This window comes from Apostichopus japonicus, chromosome 4 (assembly GCF_037975245.1).
Source record: "Apostichopus japonicus isolate 1M-3 chromosome 4, ASM3797524v1, whole genome shotgun sequence".
NCBI classification, from domain to species: Eukaryota; Metazoa; Echinodermata; class Holothuroidea; order Aspidochirotida; family Stichopodidae; genus Apostichopus; species Apostichopus japonicus.
In genome coordinates this window covers 19,777,755-19,802,862 of record NC_092564.1, presented here as the reverse complement: position 1 = coordinate 19,802,862, position 25,108 = coordinate 19,777,755, and the positions used below count along the sequence as shown (strand labels likewise).

The following is a 25,108-nucleotide window of genomic DNA, read 5'->3' as shown; positions in this document are numbered from 1 at the left end:
GTTATGATGTAACCGTTTAAGGTTGCCAAGTTCCACGTCCAAACACGTATCAATGTACAGTCCCCATGGTGGACAAGATTTAATGAATATAGGTCTATGTACGAAAGGTAGACATTGAATCAGTAGGGCATGATTTGCATTTCTAGAATCATCAGTGAAGTCTCTGAATTTGTCGTTTACTGCAAGAAAGGAAATTTCAATAATGTCATTAAAAGACAGTGCATAGTAGATAGACTGTACGATAATTCCTGTCATTTTGTAGAAGAGAGTCATGTAGTGCTCTGTATTACCAATCAAAATTTCAAGAGAGACCAACTTTAGTGATCAGCAACTTTAAATCCACATCACCTCGCCAACCAGGGGCGGGTTGTGACCTTGACACCAAGTGGTACATATCGCCCCCCCCCCCATTCCCTCCCTCCTAGTGATAGCATCTTTCGTAACCAAGAAGAAAAACGACACCTCCAGGCTGGTCACGCCTCGAACCCAGCAGCGCACCGGTTCCGAGCTGGTAAAACCGGTGGGCCGAATGGGCCCAAAACTCAACCCACTTTCAAAATGCGCAAGCTGAGAGTATTCAAAAGCAATTTCCTGCTGGGAAGTATAAGTTATGCTAAAATGGGCTATTTCGTCATTGTCGATCTCGGAAGCACAATAAATATACGTAGCATCCGATTCTCATGACCAATATGGCGCAACTCGTGATTAAATGACTATATACTTTCCTTACCGGTTTTGTGAAAAAAGGGACAGTAAACATCAGTGTCCACATAGCTAAGTATTACAATGCGTCCTTGCGTCGATCGCTGTGTAAGAGGTACGGCAACGTGTTGTGTTTTAAATAGTTACAGCTACATGGTAGTCTGGGACACAAAGGAAATCAAAAGTTTCAAAAATATATATTTTCTTGATGACAGCATGACTTGAACTAGAACAGCGGTGATTACTGTACCATCAACTCTGATGCAAGGAAACTATTAATACATTAGAGATGAAACTCCAGTCAGGGAGAAATGTGATTCACCTGACAAATAAGTTCAAAGTTGATGACCTATCATCTGCTGCTCACTATGAGCAAGTTTGACCGCAAGTAAACCTAGCGTGTTTTTCATGGTGTTGACTATAGGCCTATTCTTTTTACCCAAATGACCTTTGACCTGAAAATTAAGTACTATCTTTATGACCCACTATCTGCTGATCACTATGACCAAGTTTGAGTCAAATCAAACTTAAACCCTAGGAGTAGGCTTTTATGTTATTTCCACGGGTTTGACTCCTTTTGACCCAAATGACCTTTGAACTGAAAATTTAGTACAAGTATAAATGACGCACAACTGTTCATCACTGTGAGCACGTTTGATCAAAACCATACATAAAACTCTAGAAGTATGGGCTTTTACATAATTTTCACAGTTTGACCCAAATTATCTTTGACCTGAACATTAAGGACATGTTAATGACCTATCGTCTGCTGATAATTATGACCAAGTTTGACCAAAACAGGAGTAGATTTTTGCGTGATATCACTGTGTCACCATTCATGACCTCAAATGACCTAGTATATATGCTACAACTTCACCGAGTTCGATAAAAATTCAGCAAAGGATCTGAGAGAAGTTAGCATTTCAAGCATTGTGGAAGGACGGACAGATAGACGCATTACCATGATGGACGGACGGACACATTACCATGACAGACATACGAACGCATAACCATGACTATAGCTCAACTATAGTAACTTAAAACTAAAAGTTGGTTCGTCTATCAGTAAAAAGTCGTAGTTATAGTCTCAGATTCATTAAAGATTTTTTTAAAGATATATATATATATATATATATATATTGTGTGTGTACTCCTGTGCTAGGGTTTTCTATTCTTGGGCTTCAATGGGGCATGTGCCCATCTTGGCCCTTAACCCATTATGTTATGTTAAGTGGCATAGTGTGCGGCACAATGTGCGTTGCAGCTTGGGAGTTCAGGAAGGGGCCAACACACCCAGTTGTGACAATTTTTTCTATACTGTAGTGTTATGTCCCGCTTCAGAGCACTCCTATTGTCAGTATATCATGTTTCTATCAGATCAAGGTTAGGAACTGTTTGTACTGACAATACCAGTGATTTCAGAGCATGATACTGTTGTACAGTTTAGAGAGGTATTAGCATTAGGAATTTGTCCCAACTGGCTGAATGTCCATAACCAGGTATGCATATTAGTGGCTTGGATCATTCTTTTATGCATCCCCCCCCTTATTTTTACTCTCAGTGCATACATGGGGCCAACAAAATACTTTGGGATGAATATCCAATATGAAAGAACTGTTGGGTTTATTAATGGTTTCAGGAATTTAAATCGTGTTTAATTTGTTCGGAGTACTGCACACGGTAGAGTGTTTATGTGTGGTATGTGAAAGTGAGGGTGCGGGGGGGGGGGGGGGGGGGAGGGTGGTGGGTGGCGATATATGCCGTTTATCTGGATGTCAGAGTACAAGTAGGTATATCCTTATCATCTATATCGTTACTACATAGGCCTATACTATCATCTTTCAACATATAATATGAACAAATTTACAATTTTTTCGTTTACATTTAAACTAATTGGTATCGGGTTTTGTACTCTAATAATAAGGGCTTCGGTGTCTTTTTAGAAGCAGGTTAAGCACCTGATGAACGGTGTGTAAGCATTGCCTAATTTAATTCTATATCATTACTACATACAGTAGGCCTATCATCTTTGTTTTCAGAGCATGTGACGGCTTTACACCATAAACCATCACGTTACCGCAGATGATAGGAATGACGTCACACATTATGCAATTTCTTTAGTGGAAATATTATCTATAACATCGATAACTTTCAAATAACCTCTACCCACATTTGTTGATCTTGAAAAGATTTAACTCAATCTTGCTGCATTTTAAGCCTTAAGCGAAGTTTGCCTTTTATTGTCTTTTTTTACCGATGTGACCGATCATCAGAATATCACTATAAAAGCGGAACCTAGACTCATCTACCACGTGACTTAAACCAGTGGTTAACGATTTAATTAGTTAAATTGTCAACAGCTCTACATATTGGTTTCGTAGGACCCATAGTTATAGGACAATCAAACTTTTAGCTCACGTTTGCAATAGAAACCAGTAAACAGTCAATAGCATACTTCTCCTGCAAAGAAGGCGCTTTAGCTCATTAACATCAACTTATATTACAATGATATTATATTAAAACATTACCAATCTACTTGTTATTATTTCATATCACTACGGTGTGACATAATTCAGCGGCGTAACGATTAACTTTGGGACCGAGTCCAAGGATTAGATGGGATTGGATGGGATTAGACGGGGGCGGTCCCCCAAAGCGAACCGGCGCAAGCTAGCGCAACGGAAACTTTCCCCACGTCTTCTTGTTGACGAAATTGAACCGGTCACCTATTAAATGCAAGGCTACGCCCCTGTTTTTTAAGTACCCACATAGTAAGACAAACAACAAAGATCATGAATAAATTTCTTGCAGTTTTCACAAAAATTCATCTCACCTGTACACAAATGTTCTAACAATTATTCTTATATTGAAGTGCATACTATGATACACACACATTCAACATTACGATCTAACCAAGTCAAGTTTGGATTTAAAACTAGTTATACAAAACTTAAATTTTATAAAATAAGGACAGCGAGGAAGAAAAAGCAGCACGAATCGGCTTATCAGTCCAGAAAAAAACTTCTTGACTTCAACCAATGCTTCCTTTTGTCTTAAATGGTTAAGTCAACGCTCAAGTTTGATTGGCTTAAAGTTTTAAATAAGACTCTCTCCAGTTCGGCAGCCAACTGGTGAAATATCAAAGTCTTGAATCCTCTGCAGAAGGAATCGAGTCTGGAATCAAAGATTTACGAGTTGACATTGGTCGGAAATCTCCGGGTCTCAGTCAAATTTTTTACTATAGCACTAATAATAACTAAGTGAATCCAGGTCAAGTGTTCACGACCAGGTCACCGAATCACACGTCGCCATCTTGAAATGGGCTTAGTCTGAGTATTTTTAAACATTGTCAAGTTCACGTAGAAGTGGTCTGTAATCACACATCATGAGTCACAATGGTATGAGTTTGAGCATGTCTAATCGATTGATCTATTAAAGAGGTCTGTACCACACCCCATGAGTCATAACCATCGATGACGTCTGAGTAAAAAATGTCCAGACAATTATTGATCAAGCGATAAGAATTAATACACATCACACACACCAAGTTGCAACAAGCAGGGAGTAAACCCATTTCCATGTGTTTTCTAATTTTACTTTTCATTTCTAGAACAGGAGATAACAAATTATATTTAATGTGACGGTCCACTGGTTTGGATTGAATTTGCTTTCCAGAAGCAATACATTGAATTAAATATATAATGGAAACGACAACTTTATAATAATAATAATAATAATAGTAATAGTAATAATAATAATAATGGGTTATATATAATCTTGCATGGGACCTAAGCCATAAAACTGAAGGACTAGGATACTGCTTAACGAAAAGTCACTTTAATAAAGCAGTACGCCAAGATTGATGACAGTTGTGTAGAATCACTCTAACAGGGATATACCGAACACTGACATAATAAACAAGAATATTATTTAATATCAAGTTTCTAAAACATCCCCCCACTGGTAATCAAACTTCAAGCCATCCCAGATGTAACTCATTAAGTTGCTACATTGTTTTATTGATGTATAACCAAAAATCAAATTTTAAAATACGATTTTAAATATCTTGTAATTTTCTGAGGAACGAAACTCTCTTAAGATGGGAAATGAAGGACAGGGACGACTCAGAATTTCACTAAAATGTAAAATTTTACAGAAAATTTACAGGAGAATATCCAAGATGATAAATGTCAACCACAGAATACTGCTTTTAAGTCAGACTCTTTGGCTCAATAATCTTGAATGTGAATTTTGAACATTTCTAACAATGGCGTCTTGGTTCTAATATCCCTGTATGGCACTTTTAAATGACCAGAACTTTGATTTCACACCGAGAAGAAGCCCTAATGGTCAAATTGATCCCCCTCAAATTTTACTTAAAAGTAGTTGGAAAAATTTATATGGTGAACCTTCAAGGTATATCATATTTTAAAGTGACCATATTTTTCTTTTTCCTTGAAAATCCAGGGACATGTTATGGAATTTTGAAACTTCATATTGACATCAAGGTTTTTTTTTAGTGATTTACACTTTACATTGAAAAAGGGTTATGTGTTTTGGTGCTTTCTGTTTCAAGGGACGCTGGTCAAAATGCCTAAGGTTTGAGCACCACTACCACAAACAAGTATTCTGTCCACAGCGAACATCCAAAAGGAGGAGGAAAAAAGGATGTTTCCCAAGTGCATCAAAGATATGGGCTGTCAGTATCTGTGACTCGTGAATGAACCTTTACGATTGTAGTTGTTAGCCCCTTGACTTACACTCATAGCTAATGTTCAAGCTGTTTCGAAAGGTCACTGGTAGGTAAAAGACAGAGAGTCTGGAATATCTTTCCGTCCAGGGTCAGTACACAAACCCAGGGACATTTACAGAGCCACTTTGAATCCAGGGACTGTCCTCGGAAATCTGGGACTGTCCTCGGAAAGCAGGGACATCTGGTTAGCTTATACTAGATGAAACATCTTTATTTTTAGGGTGTACAAAATTAAAAATGCAAGCTATGTCAACTGTTTTGACATCACAAGTTCTTCAAATTAACACGACGTTTGAAATGACCTGTTAAAATCTTATTATTCTTAAAACGACAAAAAATTCTTGATATTTTACGGCTAAATATTTGTCGTCGCCTGGATTTTGTGAGGCCTGGATGTTTGGAGTGAAGTTTCTTGAATCTACCCTTAAACAGCTTCCAAATGTGATCCTTCATCACCCTTCCTCCCCTCCCCCTTCCCACCCCCACCATACCCCCAAAACATCAATGTAAGGATACAAAGAAACAAGGGTACTACTTTTAAAGTAGCTTCTTACAAAAATCGTTTAAATTACATAAAGCTCAGGCGTTCCACAAAATTCACTCAAAATAACTTTTTTCAAAATTACGTTAAGGATTTCTCCTCCACCACACCCCTAACCCTTCCCCTCCCCCACTCATACAGAGTGCACCATGCTAGTAATTTGCCTTGGTAGTTTCTTACAACAAACTCTGTCCTAATATCATATATTTAAAGAAGGCTAGGCCTGGCTATATCTACGTGATAGGGTTGTATAACATACTCTGTGGTCGTGTTTTTGCAAAGCTTACTGGAAAAAATGTTGGTGCTTGACAATTTCGGATGTATGGATATGATTTGTGATACAAAAATACTCAGCGTGTCAATGTTCTTCTGTGTACACAAATTCCATTTATCATAACAATATGGCAATTTTCATATCTTTCTGGTATGCTGACATAACGATGAAATGATTCGCATGCATATGATGTTATGCTGCAAACCCAAACAACAGCAATTTACAGCAATGAAAATGTTTGTCTTGTCTTGGGAGACAAAAAAGCACGATAAAATGAAGGAATTACATTTTACGAAAGGAGAAGGTGCTTCAAAATGTTGGTACCATTTTTGTTAACTGTGATGCTGAGTTTTTTTGGCCATCAGGCTAAAAGGAAGATTGCATTTTATCCTAAAACCACTCGAAGTCAGTCCAGATTTTTTGCGGTTGACAACCGAATGAAATAACATGGAGATAATGAAAAAAAAAAAAAAAAAAATGTCTATCTTCTCTTAGCTCCAAATATGGCAAAGAGAATATGTAAATGACTAGGCCGTGAATTAATTCTTGTTCACTCTATGACTTCAAAATTATTAGCATCGTTTTCAAAATGCAAGTTAACGTGGCTCTGAACGGCCACATCTGGAGTGCTGGGGTCGAACACTTTTTCACAGACAGGACACACGGGGGATTCTTGTATCGGTTCGTTAGGTAGCTGAAAACTGCCCCTCTCCGATTTGGAATGAGAGGCCCTTGTCACATTACTAGTCACATGAGAGCCACCCCCGAAGTGATGTTGGTGGCCCATGTCGTAGATCCGGTCCGAGGATCTCGGCAGATACCTCTCGTGTCTGCTGCTGTCGCTAAAATTTGTAGGAGAGTAATGTTTCACCGGGTCGGACCGGGAAAAAATGGCTTGACTCGGTGGAAGCTTGAAGTCGTCCTCGTAGAGGTTCGGATTGCGAGCGGCGTTCCAACTTCTGACCTCGTCGTCTTCCTCGTGGCTGCCGTATGGCTTCATGTCGGTCTCCGGAGGTCCACAGGGCTGATAGGTCAGACCGTCGTCAAACTGAAAATTGTGATCGATGGTGGTCGCAGGGTTCCTGTTTCCCAGGCTCCCTTGAGGAGGAAGTGGAGGTGTCTTGCCGCTGCAACTCTGAGTGCCGACGCTACTCACGGGTTGATACGGCATCGGCGGATACTTGACCGATAGTTCGTTTAAATGGCCCGATAGGTCTGCCTCACTGTACGGCCTTCCGCGCGATCTTTGCACAGAGTCCCAAGGGCGGGCACTGAAAGGGTCTGAGTTATAGTGGTTGGTCAAGTTCAAATGTGATACTCCCGTCGGGATCCTTCCCGGGTCGCTTACAGCACTAGGTAGTTGCCGGACTTTGTCAAATTGCCTGCCGGTCATCGCTTGTCGTTTCCTCCCATCGGAGATGGGTAGATGTGATCGGCTAGGTTTGACGGGAGGTATGGGGAATGAGATGCCTGTATCTGCTCCTACTGGCATACCACTTCCTTTATCTGTAGGCATGGATGTCAAAATACAAAAATTGTCAGAATTTATACAAACAGTCTTAAAGAGAGTCTTAAAAAGACTGGTTCTTTCAAGGGTAACAGACCCAATGAATCAACTCATTCCACTTATATGTGTCTATTAAACCCGGAAAGCCATCAGGTTTGAATGATTTGGGATGCCAAAGCCAGAACTCTAGTTTGTGAAATGAAGGGCATTTTGTTTAACAACATTTGAAAGATGCACTATTAACCATAAAGAGGGGCTACCTAAAATAACATCATGCTTCACCTGATACTACTAGACTCAGACACGGCAAACTTTTAAGAATGTTTTCTGGTTGTCCCCATGGCAATGAGGTCTTACTTTTTTGGTTGTTCAAAAAAGTGAAGCCAAAAAAAAAGAAAAAGAAAAAGAATGAGTGACCAATTTGTACACTATAGGACAGATGTGTTGGTGTGGTGAACAGAACACCATCTTTGCACCAGCAATCAAAGGCCAACCACAGACTTTGTAGTATGTCACTGGCTCCAAAGTTATGACAGTGATAAAAAATTAAAGTTTTTCATTGGGGAGGTGGAGCTTTGGGGGATTTGTTACAGAACAATCTGAATTTGATTGAACAACTGGTCATATGCTAGACCACCTGCAAAGCTGAGCTTGGTTGTCCAAACAGAAATTTTGGTCATCTCTGACGATCGTGCGACTGTGCAAAATTGGTCCTGCTCAGGCCAAATCTCACACTACCAGTCAATAGCTACAAACATCTTATTGAGGTATGTCCTTATACTGATGAACTGAGCTGCAAATTGCAACATTCCTGAAATTCTAAAAAAAAATATATATACACAAGGCAACACAACAATGTTTAACATAATTCAGCAATTTCATTAATCATACATGCACAGAGGAGGGTGTTAAACACCATCATCTCCACTTCATAGATATGGAGATTCACAGAAGAAATATTCATCAAAAATAGCTTCCACTATAAACAACTCCAATAATTTTTACACCATCAGATTACTGCTCTTATCTACTGAACTTCATTCTCCTCTTGCCATCTGATACCCCACTCCCCCCCCCACCCCTCCTCTTGTAATCTAATACCTGTCCAACCTCCTCCACCCTACAAATCCCCATATCTGCAAGCTATAATAAACTCCCTCTCCTAATAAACTAAACAATCTTTTTAAGGAACCATCCCTCCCACCTCCAGCTCTTCAATCGAAACTCACCGGTAAATTGTTGTCTCTCGTTAAACTTTTTCAGAAGGGTCATGTTCACTTCCAAAGATTGGTGAAGGAAGTCGGTGTACCTCGTCAGGACATCCATGGCGTCGTCCACTCTCACTAACTCTTCCTCCTCCTCATCCTCGTCTTGGTCTGCTCGACTTTTTTTCTTGCTCTGCCGTTTCCCGGGCAACCCTGAGGTATAAATATCTTCGTCGCTGGGATCGTCTTCGCTGGTCCCCACGCTGCCGTATTTACCGGCACCGGGGGATCCTTTAGGTAAGTCCTGACAGCGGGTCACCCCGACCTCTGCGTATCCTAAAGTCAACGGAGTGACCAGTTGAGTCGTCCTCATGTTTACGTCGCCCCCGGGATTACTCTTTGCCGTTTTAATCCTGTTTATCTTCGGCATGACGACGTCCCTCTCTGGAGGACTAACGGAAGTCGCATATTCGGTTAGCCTCTCCAGACAATGTTCGGGGGTATCTATTAGGTTGGGTAAGGTCTCTTCGGCTAAATAGTATAACATAGTCCAACATAACCACTCCCATTTTTCTCTCTCTTCTCTAACACTCTTCTCAATTATTAAACTGTTGCCATCGTTTAAGTTGATGGCAGAGTCCATGGCAGAGCATGGGCTGACTCTAAAATCACCATTTTCGTGGCCGGTCTGATCGCCTTGTTCGTCTCCGGTGATTGCCGCGCTGGTCCTCTTGGCAGAATGTCCTTTTGATTTCAGATCGCTTGGGTATCCGTCCTCAGAGTTATCGGACATTTCAACCGGCTGTTCCTAAAGAGGACCAAAAATATGTGACACAGAAATGTTAAGAGCAGAATATTATGACGCTTTTGCATCGGGATGGAATTGAAAATCGCAAAGTTACAACATCTTCAAGCATTTGGCTTTAAGAGAAAGGGGGTGGGTGAAGGGAGTGAGAAAAGGTACGAGGGCTCGATATATTGTGTTTTGTCTGACTGGTAGGCCCTTTATTTGTCAGTCTCCACACTGTTAGAGGGAACAGATGTTTACAACTACAGTAGAACATGGGCCTTGATAATGAGGATTATCATCAACATTATGAATATTGTTAACCTTCACTATGACTTTTATTATTTATCATTAAAAATTATTATTATTATGACAATTATTAACAATTAATGTTGATCATCACTATGATTACTCATCATTATTATTATTAATTATTCCTCATTAGTATTTATTATTATTACTACTGCTATGATTAACCAATTAATATTTATCATTATTATTCGTCATGGTTATTATGATTATTCATCAATATTATTCATCATGATTATTAATTAATCATCATTACTATTTATTATCATTATGATTATTAACCATTAATATTTATCATGATTATGATATTCATCATCATCAATCATCATGATTATGATAACGATTGTCCTTGTCCTTGTTCTTATTATTATTGTTGATTATTCATAGTTAGTATTCGCCATGAACAGGATCATTAAGCACCGTCAATCGGTCAACAGCTCACAGATGTCAACCAAAGACTTAGACAAAAGAAATGTGTCAATTATTTCAAACAGGTGACCATTAAGAATTTTAGTCACTAGGAGTCCTTGTTTTGGGTCAAAAGGTCATGAAGTGTAGTAAACAAGAAAAGTAAAGCAAAATGCATTGGTTGATTGAAGATAGGTTAGTAGGAATTGTGCAAAGTCATCGCAAACTGCGGAGAAACCAGCAAAAGCGGAACCACGTTAAATTTGCACAAAAAGAAATACTAAAAAACAACTTTATTAAAATTCTTTGTTGGGACACTCGTTGATGCTTACGAAAAATGGCAGAGAAAAGGTTTGCTGATCCTTGAGGTGTATCCCTGGGAAATTCTACCATTCTTTAGAACAGTTTGGAAAAATTAGTTTGGAAAAAGCACAAACACTACGAAATACACAAAAATCACCAAAAAACACTATTCTTTGTTACGATCCAGACAAAACATTTACCGGGGTCATCTGATATTACTCATCCAAATTTCTATGAACAGTGTAAAATATTGGTGGAATCTTTACTGTAAAAGTGTGCTTTGTGCAATATTCATTTTTCATTCTCATTTCCTGAAGAAAATTGGGAGGCTAAGTTGCATAATCTCAACCATTGAATATATACCATATACTTCACTATATATACAAACCATAAGTATTTCACTATATGTATACCATGTACTTCTCTATATATGTATACCATGTACTTCTCTATATATGTATACCATATGTAATTATCTCTACATATATATACTTCACAACTTATCTCGGTATACCTTTCTCTTACCATATGTTTCTCTATACACATACCTCTAAACAACACACGTTCCTCTATGTCTATCTTCTTACAACCTTCAATACATATATCTCTCTGCACAAATCTATACTTTCATTATAGACCTCTATATTTATCTCCATATATGTATCTCTAACACCTATAGATTTCTTCTGCATTTCTACAGTATTTCTCTCTTTATCTAGATCTATCGTATTTTATTTCTATGTTCTCCCTCAGTTTTATATCTCAGTCACACTTGCATATAGTCAGGTCACACAAAATGTAAATTTTTTATGGGGATTCTCCAGAAGTTTCCCCTAAAAGGCAATGACTATTGAAACTATTTCTACTTGCTGAAGAAATAGTTGAAACTGTAAGTAAGGAAAAGGACCTCTTTCTATTATCACTAGTGCTAGTCACACTAGCAGAGTAGCAGAGGAACTCAAGTGTATGCCGTGGATCGCACAGTACAGTGAAGTCCCGGTGTATTGTAACAATATATAGCTGAAGCATGACATGACTCTCTCAACTTAGTCAGAAAATTATTTCAGAATTTAACCAGATTATGACACCAAGAACCACTCATCCCTTTTGCTACATTGTAGAAGGAACTAACATTTCTGAAATGTTGCTGACAAGGTTCTTCACAATGACAGTGTGTAATGATAGAATAGGTGAAATGCAACTAAATAAAGATTTATTTTTACAAAGATGTCAATAATGACATGGTCAAAATGTCCTCCTCCCCCTCCCTCACATTACTTCATGAACAGTTTGGTAATACAAAACTCTATGGACATGTCAGGAAATAAACAGTGCACCTTTGAGTGGTTCTTTTTTCTGTGTGTGTGTGTGGGGGGGGGGGGGGGGGGGTTAAGGGTACCATGGGCATCCCCAACTGGTATAGATCTGAAAGAGGGATGTGCAATCCTTTTTCAACCCTCCCCCCCCCCACACACACAAAACATAAAGTAGATATTACAGTAGCAGAACCTTCCTTGTAGCTATAATTATTTACCTGATTTGTATGTTTAAAGTTTTATTTCTTTTCTGAGGAATAAGCCTAGACCCTCCTACACAAGAGCCACTTCCCCCCCCCCACCCACACACAAAACATAAAGTAGTTATTACAGTAGCAGAACCTTCCTTGTAGCTCTAATTATTGTGACCTGATTTATATGTTTAAAGTTTTATTTCTTTTCTGAGGAATAAGCCTAGACCCTCCTACACAAGAGCCACTGCCCCCCCCCCCACACATACAAAACAAAGTAGTTATCACAGTAGCAGAACCTTCCTTGTAGCTATAATTATTGACCTGATTTATATGTTTAAAGTTTTATTTCTTTTCTGAGGAATAAGCCTAGACCCTCCTACACAAGAGCCACTGCCCCCTGCCCAAAGCTCTGTTAGAGGCAGGTGTTGATATTACCAAAAAGGATAACGGAAATGAGCACCTTCACAACCCCCCCTCCCCTGTGGCGGAGCTAGGGGTATTGGTCGGGGGGGGGCAAGAATGGTCTGTAGGGGCGCTTTTGACACCATCTAAGCGGAGCAAAATCACAGGTTGGTGTGGAGCGTACAGAATTCTTTTGAGTAAAGATACTCCCTAGATCGCCGGAATGACCCTTTCCGTGGGCCTTGCTAATTTACAGAAAATGTGACATATGTCAATAAGTAGATGAGAGCACAATAAGAAAGTCAAAAATCGCAAATAAGTAAAAAGTGGCAAAAAGCTGAAAGGGCGCCAGCAATCCATTTGAGTCCGTCAGGGGGGGGGGCATCTACCCCCTGACTGTATGGACATTCCGCCAGTGCCCCTCCCCAGTCAGTAATCTTCCAAAGACACTACAGTATCTAGTAGCAAAAGTTTTAGACCGGACACCCCAAGAAATATGCCCGACCCGACCGTTTGTTTGTTTAAATTTAATTTACAACTTTATACTGACCTCTTTGTCTGTCAGCTTTTTCTTGAGCTCCTCGTTTTCCTTTTGGAGAGATCGTTTGTCTGTTTGAAGAGCTTTGAATTGTGGAACCATAAAATCGTACGCTTGCTTGAGGGCAGCAAAGCTCTGAGGGGATGGTTCTGCTTCAGCCTCTTGGCTCGAAAGAGCGCCTTCAGATACGCTGCCTCTTAATGATCGTAGATCTAGAGCCTGATTTTTGCCGGTGCCAGCTCCTTCTGTTCCCGACATCTCCTAGCAACCGATGAGAGCTGTCTGCATTTCGTATTCACTAGTAGGACACTTCAAAGGTCATAGTTTCTACCAGGGTGACATAATAATGATAATAATAATAATAGTAATAATGATAATAATAATAATAATGATAATAATAATAATAATAATAATAACCATAATATTCATAATAATAATAAGAATAAGAAATAACAATTAAGATACAGGTTTGAACATTAAAAGTAAACAAGATGTGAATTGTTGAGTTGTGTGATGTTTGTCTTTTACCCAAAGATAAAACCAGGGGTGACAGACAGAGAAGGCCCAAAAGTCTTGCTTCATTGTTGTTAAAAGTACAGTTATATTCACCATACTGATTCAGTATTGAACATGAAATATATTGAAATATACTAAAGAACTTAACAGAATTAAATAGTTGAATTCACACAGAGTTTACTTCCACAAATGGAATCCTTTAGGGGATGACAAGAAGTCGCCCCCCCCCCTCCTTTATCTTTATCACACACCTCATGTGCTTCATTCTCATATACAGTATTCCCAAATTCAGCCAATTTATTTATGATGCCTTCCCAAAACAATCTCTAACTTCCCTCTAATTGTGAACATCTTTTTGAAAATGGAATGCACACTTCTAAAACAATGCTAATAAAATTATGTCAACCATAGGCGGGACTATGTGGGAGGGTCAAGTGCCCCCCCACCCCACTTTTTCCCAGACCTTGAAGTTGCCTTTTAATCCATTCGGTCGGTAATTTGGATGATTACGCCAAAGCTATACTGACAACTCTGCGGTTCTTGTATATATACTCATTCATAATGTCATTACGCAGGCTATAAAGAAGATCCACCCATTGTGACAATTCTTATTTTAAATCCATTTGTCACCAATTTTGACGACTAATACTCCTGGCAACATTTTTATGCAGATATCATAAATACACAACTAGTACTGGGACAAAAAACTATAAATATTGCACCATATTACATCTAGGGGCTTTATAAATTTAAACACAACCCCTCCCTTTAGATCTCTACCCCATGTTTCCCCCCCCCCCCCAATTTAAAACATCAAATCCTCCCTATCCCGATGTCAACTAAGTAACCTACTTTACAAAAGTTCTTGTTACTCCTAGAACATACTGTAAAAATAATACAACCATTGCTTTTGGATGACTCATAATTTAACATTCTGTTTATATGTTTAAAATTGCCTTATGATTATTCCACCAAAAAAAAACTTGAAATGCATTTCTTTTCATATTTTCAAGGTTAACGTAAAAACGGTGTGTATACTAGAAACAATAAAAGTTCATGTTAAGAAGTTCAACATTTCTAGATTCTAAATTTTTTAACACCAATCTCTCTATTTACAGAAAAAAGACATTTTTAATGAACAAAAGAAAACCATGGACATCAGTCATACGTACTATAATTCTGTAATTGCCAAACTTTGGACTTGCTCAAGTCTTCAGTCCTAAAAGAATATTCCGACTGTGATATCTCCCATATGGCAAAAAATAGACTTTCCTTAGTTTGGTGAACTTAGAAAAAAAATAAAAAATAAAAAATAAAAAAAAGTTTTGGGGAACTTGTTTCATGACAAAAGCACCTCTCTATCAAATTTGAAATTAATGATGGTGATGGTTTGGTATGCTGGTCTGCTTCTCATTGTGAAGTGTGACATGGAATATAGATATCTGGGGACTTGTTCGTCACAGGTAGCACCATGGCATGACAAATTTCTGCCAACGGTATTAAATGGTTGGGAATTTCTGCTCCATTTCTAATGGTGATATGTCCTCCAACTGAACTTGTTCACTACAAAACTCTATCGAAGAGACTGACGACCAATTGCTTCTGGTCTAAGGATTTGACTACACCTTTCTAAATCTTCACATGTGATATCACAAATGAGTTCAACCCATTAACTACACTATGAAGCAAAAACCATAAAGAGCAAACCTGGTACCCTTTTCATTAGCATCTCAAACTGACAGCTTGATAACTACAACAGTCAAAAAGACAATTTGGAATCATGGTACATGAGTAATTTAAGAACAATCGAGAGCTGGAATACAGCTTGGAAGGATAGTTTTGAAGTGAAAATTTGCCTTCTTCTTTGAGGGCCATATTCGATTCATCTCGGTTAAAGTTGCATTCAATATCCTTGATATAGATTTTTGAGACAGATTTTGTGCAACTTTGACATCAAACACGTTTGATTCACGTTTGGTACAACCTGTGACGATATTTCGAACGCAACGTAGGAATTGCATTCAAAATTTCACCGGGATGCTTAGAATTTGTCTTCTTTTAAAGGGTAAAATTTCCTTCGGACTATCCTCTTCAGAGAAGGAATGGTCGACGAGAGAAAATGGCAGATTTTTGCTGTAGGAGGTCTCAAAGGGGGCAGCAGACCTATTACGAGATGATTGGAATACGTTGGTAAGATGCTCGTCCATTTCCTTATCTTCATGGGGAGGAGTATGTGGTTTAACCCAGAGGAGCTCGTGCACAGTAATTTGCCGTTGATGCAAGTTCTGGTTATTTTGCCACACTTTCATGCCCACCCCTGACTGTTCCAAACATCATGAAGAGAAATTTACTAATAACATGCAAATTGAAAGGGCATGTATGTACAGTATGTAAGTAGCGAGTGAAGGCAAACCATTTAAAAACTTACTGACATGACAATTTTCACATTTGTAAACTCTTCTTCATGAACAAATATTTCTGTGAACATGCAATATTACTCCCTCTTCGATTGCCCGAAAGTTAAACAGGGATGGTCACCTGTGAACTGCATGATCAAATTAAACTGGTCTACTACCCCGTCCCCAACCCCCCCCGCCAACCCATTACAATCTTGAATTGGTTCATATGTACTCACCATGCTTGTACGTCAGTGTCAAGAGGCGCCTTTTAATCAAACAGAAGTTCAACTTTTATGCAATCTATTATAAACACAAACAAACCAATGTCCACCATCCTGATAGTTTAAACTTTATATATCATAAGGTATAGCACTCCTAGTTAGGCATATCATTAGGTATAGTACTCCTTGTTAGGCATATTAGAATAATTATCATAATGAGGTACTTTTCCTAACATATAAATAGCCTTATCCCAACGACTGAGCTACTTTAATTAAACACCAACAAACAAACACACCAGAACAGTCTCCTTATTTGCCAAATTGAGAATTTGCAATATCGGAATACCTGGCAGTAGATTTAGCCTTTTGTAGTGAAATTTGTATATGACTGTTAAAATGATTAAGACTGTACTACATATTCAGAAGAGCCGTTAGTTTTTAAAGAGACTAATTAGGCAAGAGAAGGATTCCAGCAAGCACTAAAATGATTGAAATATTTATTTCATTCTCAAATCGTGTAACTACTGTAACTACAAATATTTGAAACGAAAGGTTCACTAGTTACCTAGAACTACAAGTAATGATGGAAATATTGATGTTTCAATTTCCAATGACACCACAGAAATGCTTTTGCTTAAACTGTTTCGCAATGTTAAAATATGGAAGTGTTATGAATATTTTACAATACCTAGCAATTTTACGGTAAAGTACTAAAAAGTTCCCCTAAATTTAATGTACTGAATGTTCAGCAGAATATGACTATTAATATGGTAGTATCTTGACAAGATGTTACTGATGTCATATTTGTATCCATAGAAACCATTTTAATTTTTTTAATATTAAATTTCTTTCAGTTCAGCAAAATGTGAAGATATTTGAAGCCTACATACAATATACATGTATTTAAAATGCAACAACATGTTCAAGAGAATAAAACTTTTCTCTTTTTTTGTAGTATTTCTATTCTTTTCCCTTTTCCTTCTTATTTTTAACAGTTTCTAAGTTTTCTTTCTTCCGTTTTGTTTCTATATACAAACTTTCGGTCAATATTACATTTTTTTTACAAACAGACAATAGGCCTAGATAATAAAAATGAATTAACTAAATATATGAATAATTTATTCAATTATTGAACTTTAAACTATGTACAGTCTACAAAAGGTAACAATGAGCTTAATACAGAATACCAATAAAAAAAATATAAAAAATCATGAAGAAATAACATGAAAATAAATATCACTTACTCTTTTCTCACTAGTTACATCTAAAAAAATAATCCTCTATTATAATCCAATAATCCACTATTGTGTGCTCTTGCTAATGCTTTATGAAACATAGTGTTGTTTTCCCCTGAATAGCGACATCACTCTCTCACACATACACACTGATGTACATAGACACATGTGCATAGGCTGACTGGAGCAAACTGGTCGATTACACTGTTATGATTACACAACAGAGGTATTGCGCAATGCCACGTAAAAGGAAGCTTACGAGTTGCACATAAAGGGGAAAACCCTATGCATAGCTTAAAGTGGTTTTCAACAGGAAAACATGTCATATATAAAGTATCTATGGATTTATAATCAATCCTTTTGAATGGAAAAGAATTTGTTGAAGTTTGTTGTTATTTCAATTGAAATCTGCAAAAAGTCTCAAAAAGGTACTTAACAAATTGCTATATGTTGAATTCTATAGATCAATGTGTATCATGTGATTAACTAAACAGTAAGGAAGCAGAGTAAATGCAGACCTTGCAATATATATAAATATATATCTATTTATATATTAATATATATATATATTAATATGGCAATGTGGGAAGTGTTCAGATCCTCAAAGTTGTTATACAGTTACACATCCCTGTTAGACTGTCATGAAAATCACTAACTTAGAACTGAAAGTTAGTATAAACATCGATCAATAGATTGTTACTCTTGCAAGCTTGAAGCTTCTTATTTTTTCCTTCAAAATATGCTGCTACTTGTACAAAACCAGACTTGTGTTGTTTTTGGTTTGCAAATCTTTTGACCATTTATTCAACAATAATAAACGAATATTTACCATTCTTAAAATGAGGTCAAATTGATGAGTAATTACTTTGTCTCTCCAGTGTCTCGACAGGCGGAACTACGATTGATACAGTTTATAGTAAAAGTATTCAGTGATGAACTCATGGGTTCGGCAGTGATCAGCGGTTAAATAGTGTAGCTCTTTAAACTTTTGTGGAACTAGATAGGACCAATACGACAGCGCTCCCTGAGAGTTCTGGCGAAACTAGAAGGCCCCATTGTACCATTTGAATTTGAAATTAATTAAAATACTTTGAAGTATACTGTCAACAACAAAACGATATTTACTAAATATCAAAAAGCAAACGTAAAAGGTATTTACATTCTTCATTGGATGAGCTGTACTGGACATATGACTTTAATACAGGGTTGGTGTTTTTTTTTACTTTTTGAAAAAATCAATAAAATCTGATTTTATAATTTTTTGTATTACACATGATGAATGCCACTGTCGAGGTAAGTTGATTTTTTGAGGCAGTCTCTAAATTACTACCATGAATGTTATGAGTCTACAGGATGCATTGTGCAATTTGGAGACAGATAAAATCTGACGATTTTCCATATTTTTGTTACACTTTTGTTCAAATATATGTAGCGAACCCACTAGATGTTCTAGAGTATACAACAAGTACATTATTCTTGTTGATAACTATTTTCACTATCTTGCTACAAAACATAATCAACTATTTACATAACAATAGGATGTCTGCTCGACTTCCTGTTTTCTTTAAATTTGAATCTTGCTCTCCATACAAGAAAGATATTGACCTCATTGATTATGATTATTTAAAGCCTTGAACATGAAGAAGGACCCTTAAACTTTAAAAGTCTATTGACTGTACAATACACCTTCAAGTTTGCATTTCAGTATTTAAGTTTTAGTGCCATTAGTGGTATGTCAACAATGGCTTTTTATGTATGTCCTTTATGCCTTTTTCTCTGGAGCAGATCCACACACTAGCTCCTGGGTCTTACAGTATTTTAAACGTCGAAGACAACTTATTTTTAAACTTTGTTTTTATTTTATATAACTGTAGTTGGAAACACCCTTGGAACCTTTAATTTACAAGTATAAGATGGCTAACTGATTCTGCACACTGATTAATGTTACAAGTTACATACATGTGCTTATATGCTAAAGAAATATCAAACTACAGAAGCAGTCTCACAGTAATTTCTTACAGTAGTAAAAATCATAAATAAAAAATTGAATAAAAGGTTCAAAACATGAAAGAAAAAAAAGTGATATGAATCAGTGATTTTGTAAGAAAAATCACTTGATTGAAATCACGATTTACATCAGTGATTCAAATCACTGTGATTGTAATCAGCCAACCCTGCTTTAATATTAATTGATACTGAAAATGCACCAAAATGAAGTTATCGACCACCCCCCTCCCCTCCCCCAAAAGTAAATAAAATACAAAGAAGATATCAATTTTAAAGGCAAGTACAGACATGACCAGACCCAAGGGCCAAGGTAATAAATATTCAGTCTACCCATCATGATTAAGAGGCTGTGTCATTGTGAAATGTTATTGTTATCTAAGCTGACAATCTATGACACACAAAGAAATGGTCAATACCAAATATGAAGTGATCCGTGCCGCAAAAAAAGTGTTTACTTCTGTTTCCTCCTATTTCAAATTTATAAGTACTATATTTAGTTATGTGGTATATACATATTGAAGAGCCTCCATAAATATCTTGTAGGACATTTGGATTATTGCCAGGGAAGTTAGCAAGGCAAGGTTCTCTTCTGTATATAAAGTAATATTTTATAACATTAACACAACAATACAATGTTACTAAAAATGCAATTTGTCTGTAACCCAAACTAATGCAGAATGAACTTTTTGAATAAAACTTCAGTATGTAGGGTAAATTAATTTTTTCAGTCTTTCACTTATCATAGACATGGAATTGCTTCCTTGTTTCAACCATGGAAAGACATTGGTGCAAAGGAACGGTTACTGGGGTCATAAACATTGAGTAATTTTTTGCATGATTTGTCCGCTTAAAGGGATACTCAGGTTTTGCTTGTCTTTATATATAAAAAAATGAAAAAAAATGGGTGATACACTGCAATGGTTGCTCTTGTAGAATAAAGTTATGACTGTTCCAGAGTTTTATTTAATAAACAGTCAGTAAACTATAAGGATTAATTCTCTACCTCAGTCTTGTACCAAAATAACTTAGAGATATTTACTAAATTGCAAAATACTAAAATTAGCACAAACTAGCAGCAACAAGAATAGGATTACTGTGTAAGGTATTGAAAGACCATGTGACTTACAGTGACTGCTTTATAATCTTAATTCTTCCAGTTACAGCGTGAATAATTTTGTGTCTGGCCTTTTGAGTGTAAAAATTGTCATGAATATTACACCTAGACATCCAGAATTCTGCCCTTCCCCTCCCCTTCCCTTCCCTCTCCTCCTTCCTCTGCTCTGCCTCTTATCCCTTTAAGAGTACAAATTAAGATGAAAGCTTCCCCACCCTCAGATAAAGAGCTCCACCTCCAAACTCAAAGCCCATTGCTACAAATGCTTCAATGAATAAACAAATATCACAGGAATAAACAGTTTTTGGTTGCCTCTATACCTAGAGCCTATACAACCTAAATCCAAATGCATATTATTAGTATTCTCTTAAATATCAATCACCATAAATGTGTCAAACAAATTTTACAACATCCATGTACCCCCAGATTGTGATTTGTGCATGTTGATTACTGTAAGTGCTCCACTTGAATGTACTTTCTAATTGTACACTCTAGACATAAATCTCATGAAAACAAACTTCTCTTACCGAACGAAATAGTTTTCTCCTCAACTAGCTGATCATCCATTAGCAAAGTACTGTCTCCTACAAACAAATGGATATTGTTTGATTTAAAATGCACACCAAAGACAAAAGTGGCATATAATGCATCAGATCAAAATATAGCAATGTTTGTACTATAAATATTCCAATCCAGAAATGACACCAAATGATGACTAGCCACATTTGGTTCTATGGTTCAACTTCTCAGTAGCACTACCAAACTGAACACAAATTGGGAAATAATCTGTGATTAATAGAGCAAATATTTCTAACTAGTAATTGGCATTTAAGTAAATGGTTTTGAACAAAAATGAATCATATGAATTGCAACACTCTAACTAAATGAGTTCATAAGATCCATTTTAATGTAAGTAGTGTAAGTATATATGTGTGAACTTGAATAGTTTTAGAACTTGCTATCTTCCCAAAAAGACATAATCAAAAGTTACCACTGTACATGCAATAAATATAAGTTGTGCTTGTTTAGCGTACAGTTTTGGTACCATGATGCAGTTTTTCCCCCCCAGCTTCCAACAAAATCATGTGGATAGAGGAAGAATGAAAAGTAATTCATGGACAGATAGAATAACATCCTAGCATGTTTTTTTGCAACCAATACCCTCTATGTTTACCTTGGAAGCTGATTGTACCACCTACATAGACAGGACGGGAATGCACCACACAATTGGCTTATACCAGTCATTGCATTTTGTAGATAAAATTGAAAGTGTATTGAAGGTCACTTTGTAATATTCCTCGCATGATAGCAATATTGATAGTGAAAGTTTCTGCATGTATTCATGCAAATTTATGCAAAATGTAAAGAATGTAACAATACACCCTTACAGAGAGACCCGACTTCAGTAACCATTTCATTCCTACAGAATGACGATAAACTCGATATGCGAAAACATATTCAGAACACTTGTCGTTCAGCTGCATATGGTATTTACAAAATTGATAAACTCAGGAAGTATCTTGATCAAGGCTCTACTAAACGACTGGTTCACTCTTTTGTTCCTCCTATCTGGATTACTGAAACAGTTTGTATGTGAATTTGACAGTTTCTCATATAGCTCCCCTTCAGAGAATTCAGAACGCTGCTGCCCCCCTAGTCTCACTCACTAAATAGTTTGATCACATCACTCCTGTACTCCGTTCATTGCATTCCTACTTCCTACATCCTACTTCACACCTACAGAGTGATCAATGGGCTTGCCCCTCAATATATCACTGACCTTCTTACTCCTTTGCGTCGGTCAACTACAGTTACGCTTTGCTCTTCCTATCATGCACATTTGCAATTAATTCCTGGTCCTTGTACCCACACTCTTTATGGCGATTGAGCCTTTTCGGTCGCTGCGCCTTCTCTTTGGAACGAACTCCCATTGTATTTTCAAGAGACAACTTAGAACATTTCTGTTTGATTCCTAGTTTCTTTTTTTCCTTGGTTTTCATAGTCAAGTATCAAAGTATGTACAGGTTTACCCGAAAAGTGCCCAAAGCAAGTCCACACAGATTATCTTTAAAGGGTAAAGATTAAATGATTTAACTAGTACTTAAAATACTGAAAACTTTATCCGCCAACTGTTTCCTATTTCAGGAAAGTATACTGTACGATGAGCTTAAAATAAAATGGTGGCTATAGAAAAGAAGGTTTTACATAAAGGTAAGACTGGGGGCTGTCGTTTAGTCTCCATGATTAGAACTCAATTATGCATCGCATTCTGCAACAGTGCCTGGTATATATATACAGGACTGAGTGAGGGCAAAATGTTAGCACTGGATTGAATTAAGATACTGTTAAATCACTTTAAGGTGCCTCATCCAACAACTACCTACTGTCCAAACATATCAAACATGGTTGATGGGAACTCACTGGTATTTTGTGTCAATATTGTTGTCAGATTTTGCAACCACAAATTAACAGTTTCATCATCTCTGAAAGTTTGAACTTTTCATTGGAGCATCATCCTTATAAATCTTGCTGAAGAACTGATCTTGATGTATTATACTCAACTTGCTACTAAACCCTACTGTTGGCTTTTCATCTAGCCATCTGCACATGATCCCATTCAGAGGTGGTTTCGGTGAGGACTAATCTTTCTCAAAACTGCCCAAGGATGTTGATTTAAGTTGTTGCATTTGGTTCATAGTAATGCCAAAACTTTTGCAACTCTGTATTCAATCCCATCCAGCTCACTGGTTTATATTTGACACAGAAAATTGTAGTGTTGTGAAGAGTTACTGTATGACTCCAGTCACCAGAAAAGTGATTTAATCAAACTTGTCATGTCTGATGCCCTTACAATAACTGGAGTCAATGATTAAACGCTAGTCAGGAAAATCACTGGCATAATAAGTATCATTGGTTAAGGTAATGTATGTGACCAGCTGTTACAGTTTGCACCCGCTAAGAGCCTAAAATTAACTGAGCTGTATTTTCTCCTTATTTTGTTTTGGAAAATCACTGTATTACAAGGATCTAAAATGTTGGCTAGCCTACTTTTATCTCTGATATTGACTTCACTGATGCTGGCCAAGTCATTTTATATACTGTTCACTTTTGTGAATGGAATAAGATCGGCCGTTACAACTTACATGAAACCATTAGTCTTTTTTCTTCATTCTTCTTCATGAAAATGCATTCTCATACCATAGCTCTACGTGGACCTAACCGGTATAGTGAACTTAGATTAAGGCATGACGGTTTGGTACTAGCCTAACCATCTATAACGTTAAGCCTAGCCTATGTTATTTAGGCTTTGGGTCTGCACCGGTTGTATGCAAGAGGGGCAGATTTCAAGAAAGAACGATTCCTTTCAAATTTAGCGATCATCTTCGAACTACTATACTTACCTTTTTACATTTCAGTAATTTTTGAGACGGATGGCGTGTAAAAACTATATTTTCTTCAATATTTGGGCAAGCGGATGCACATTTCTGGTAAAGTGGGAATCAGGGGAAACCCCATGAGTTCATGTAAGCTCTTCTTATTTTAGATATGAACTAATGAATTGTACGCGTGAAGAAGGAACCCAAATCAGAACCGTATAAGGTATATTGAGGGCGTCTTCCTTATAATCTGCTGCTGTAACCATGATTTGCCTATACAAATGTGCTAGAATAATGACACTACCTGAAACGCCAACGCATTATTCGTCACAATTGCTTGTTTGCTTGGGATGGTTGAGGTTTTTAATAACACTCTAGTAATAATTTTGGAATCTGTCGTACAGGGTTAACCAGAATTTTACCTTTCTACCGTATGGGCTTATATTGTTCTGTATAATAACAGTCACAACTAGAGACAACTGGTATAATATTATGACTTTGACTGGTATAATGACTATGAGGTGACTCGTTTGAAAATTCAAGGATAGGAAGATTCCTGGGATTTTTCTAAATAAAGCTGGACTTGGGGAAGACCGAGTTTTACGTTCTGACCAAGCTATATATACACATGATCGCATATGGTAAAACAAGCATAATGTTCGCTCTTCGCAAAGCTAGTCTTTAATATCCCTATATAGGGCCTATGGCTCAGATCACGTGCACATGCATGCAGCGAGCGCGCACTGAGTATATATGAAGACCCTACCTAACCACAATATGTGTAAAGTATACATCCGCCTAAAAGGTCAACCATTGTAGGGAAAAGTCCCTAAAGAGAACTACTGAGAGGCTTCTTTACACTTGGTTGCAAATGCTATCATTCTTTTTATCTTGCCTGTTGAAAGACTGATAAATATCCCTCTGAATACTCTATTGGATTGAAGATGACTTACCAAAAAAAAAAAGAGTCAATTATCACTATTTTAAATTATGCTCCGGA

General features: G+C 37.2%; 1 protein-coding gene across 3 annotated transcripts; it reads right to left on the bottom strand.

Moving 5' to 3' along the window:
• Window positions 1-3,499: 3,499 nt before the first annotated feature.
• Window positions 3,500-24,294, bottom strand: LOC139966744 (uncharacterized). 3 transcript variants are annotated; one of them, XM_071970066.1, is made up of 5 exons: window positions 24,133-24,287; window positions 21,259-21,315; window positions 13,252-13,566; window positions 9,007-9,790; window positions 3,500-7,776 (listed from the first exon to the last, which is right to left on the bottom strand). In XM_071970066.1, the coding sequence occupies exons 3-5, from the start codon at window positions 13,495-13,497 to the stop codon at window positions 6,821-6,823; spliced, it is 1,986 nt and encodes a 661-aa protein (XP_071826167.1). In that variant the 5' UTR covers window positions 13,498-13,566; window positions 21,259-21,315; window positions 24,133-24,287; the 3' UTR covers window positions 3,500-6,820. The 3 variants fall into 3 exon arrangements, with proteins under 3 accessions (XP_071826167.1, XP_071826168.1, XP_071826169.1); XM_071970067.1 differs by lacking the exon at window positions 21,259-21,315 and having other exon boundaries at window positions 24,133-24,294; XM_071970068.1 differs by lacking the exons at window positions 21,259-21,315; window positions 24,133-24,287 and adding an exon at window positions 17,620-17,796.
• Between the last annotated feature and the right edge of the window lie 814 nt (window positions 24,295-25,108).

Bases quoted from the DNA above. Each gene is read 5' to 3' on its own strand.
- LOC139966744 (XM_071970067.1), bottom strand. From the start codon at position 13,497: ATGTCGGGAACAGAAGGAGCTGGCACCGGCAAAAATCAGGCTCTAGAT. The intron at 9,791-13,251 runs GTCAGTATAAAG...GGTCCTCTTTAG, and splicing joins AAAAGCTGACAGACAAAGAG to GAACAGCCGGTTGAAATGTC. The intron at 7,777-9,006 runs GTGAGTTTCGAT...CCATGCCTACAG, and splicing joins CGAGAGACAACAATTTACCG to ATAAAGGAAGTGGTATGCCA.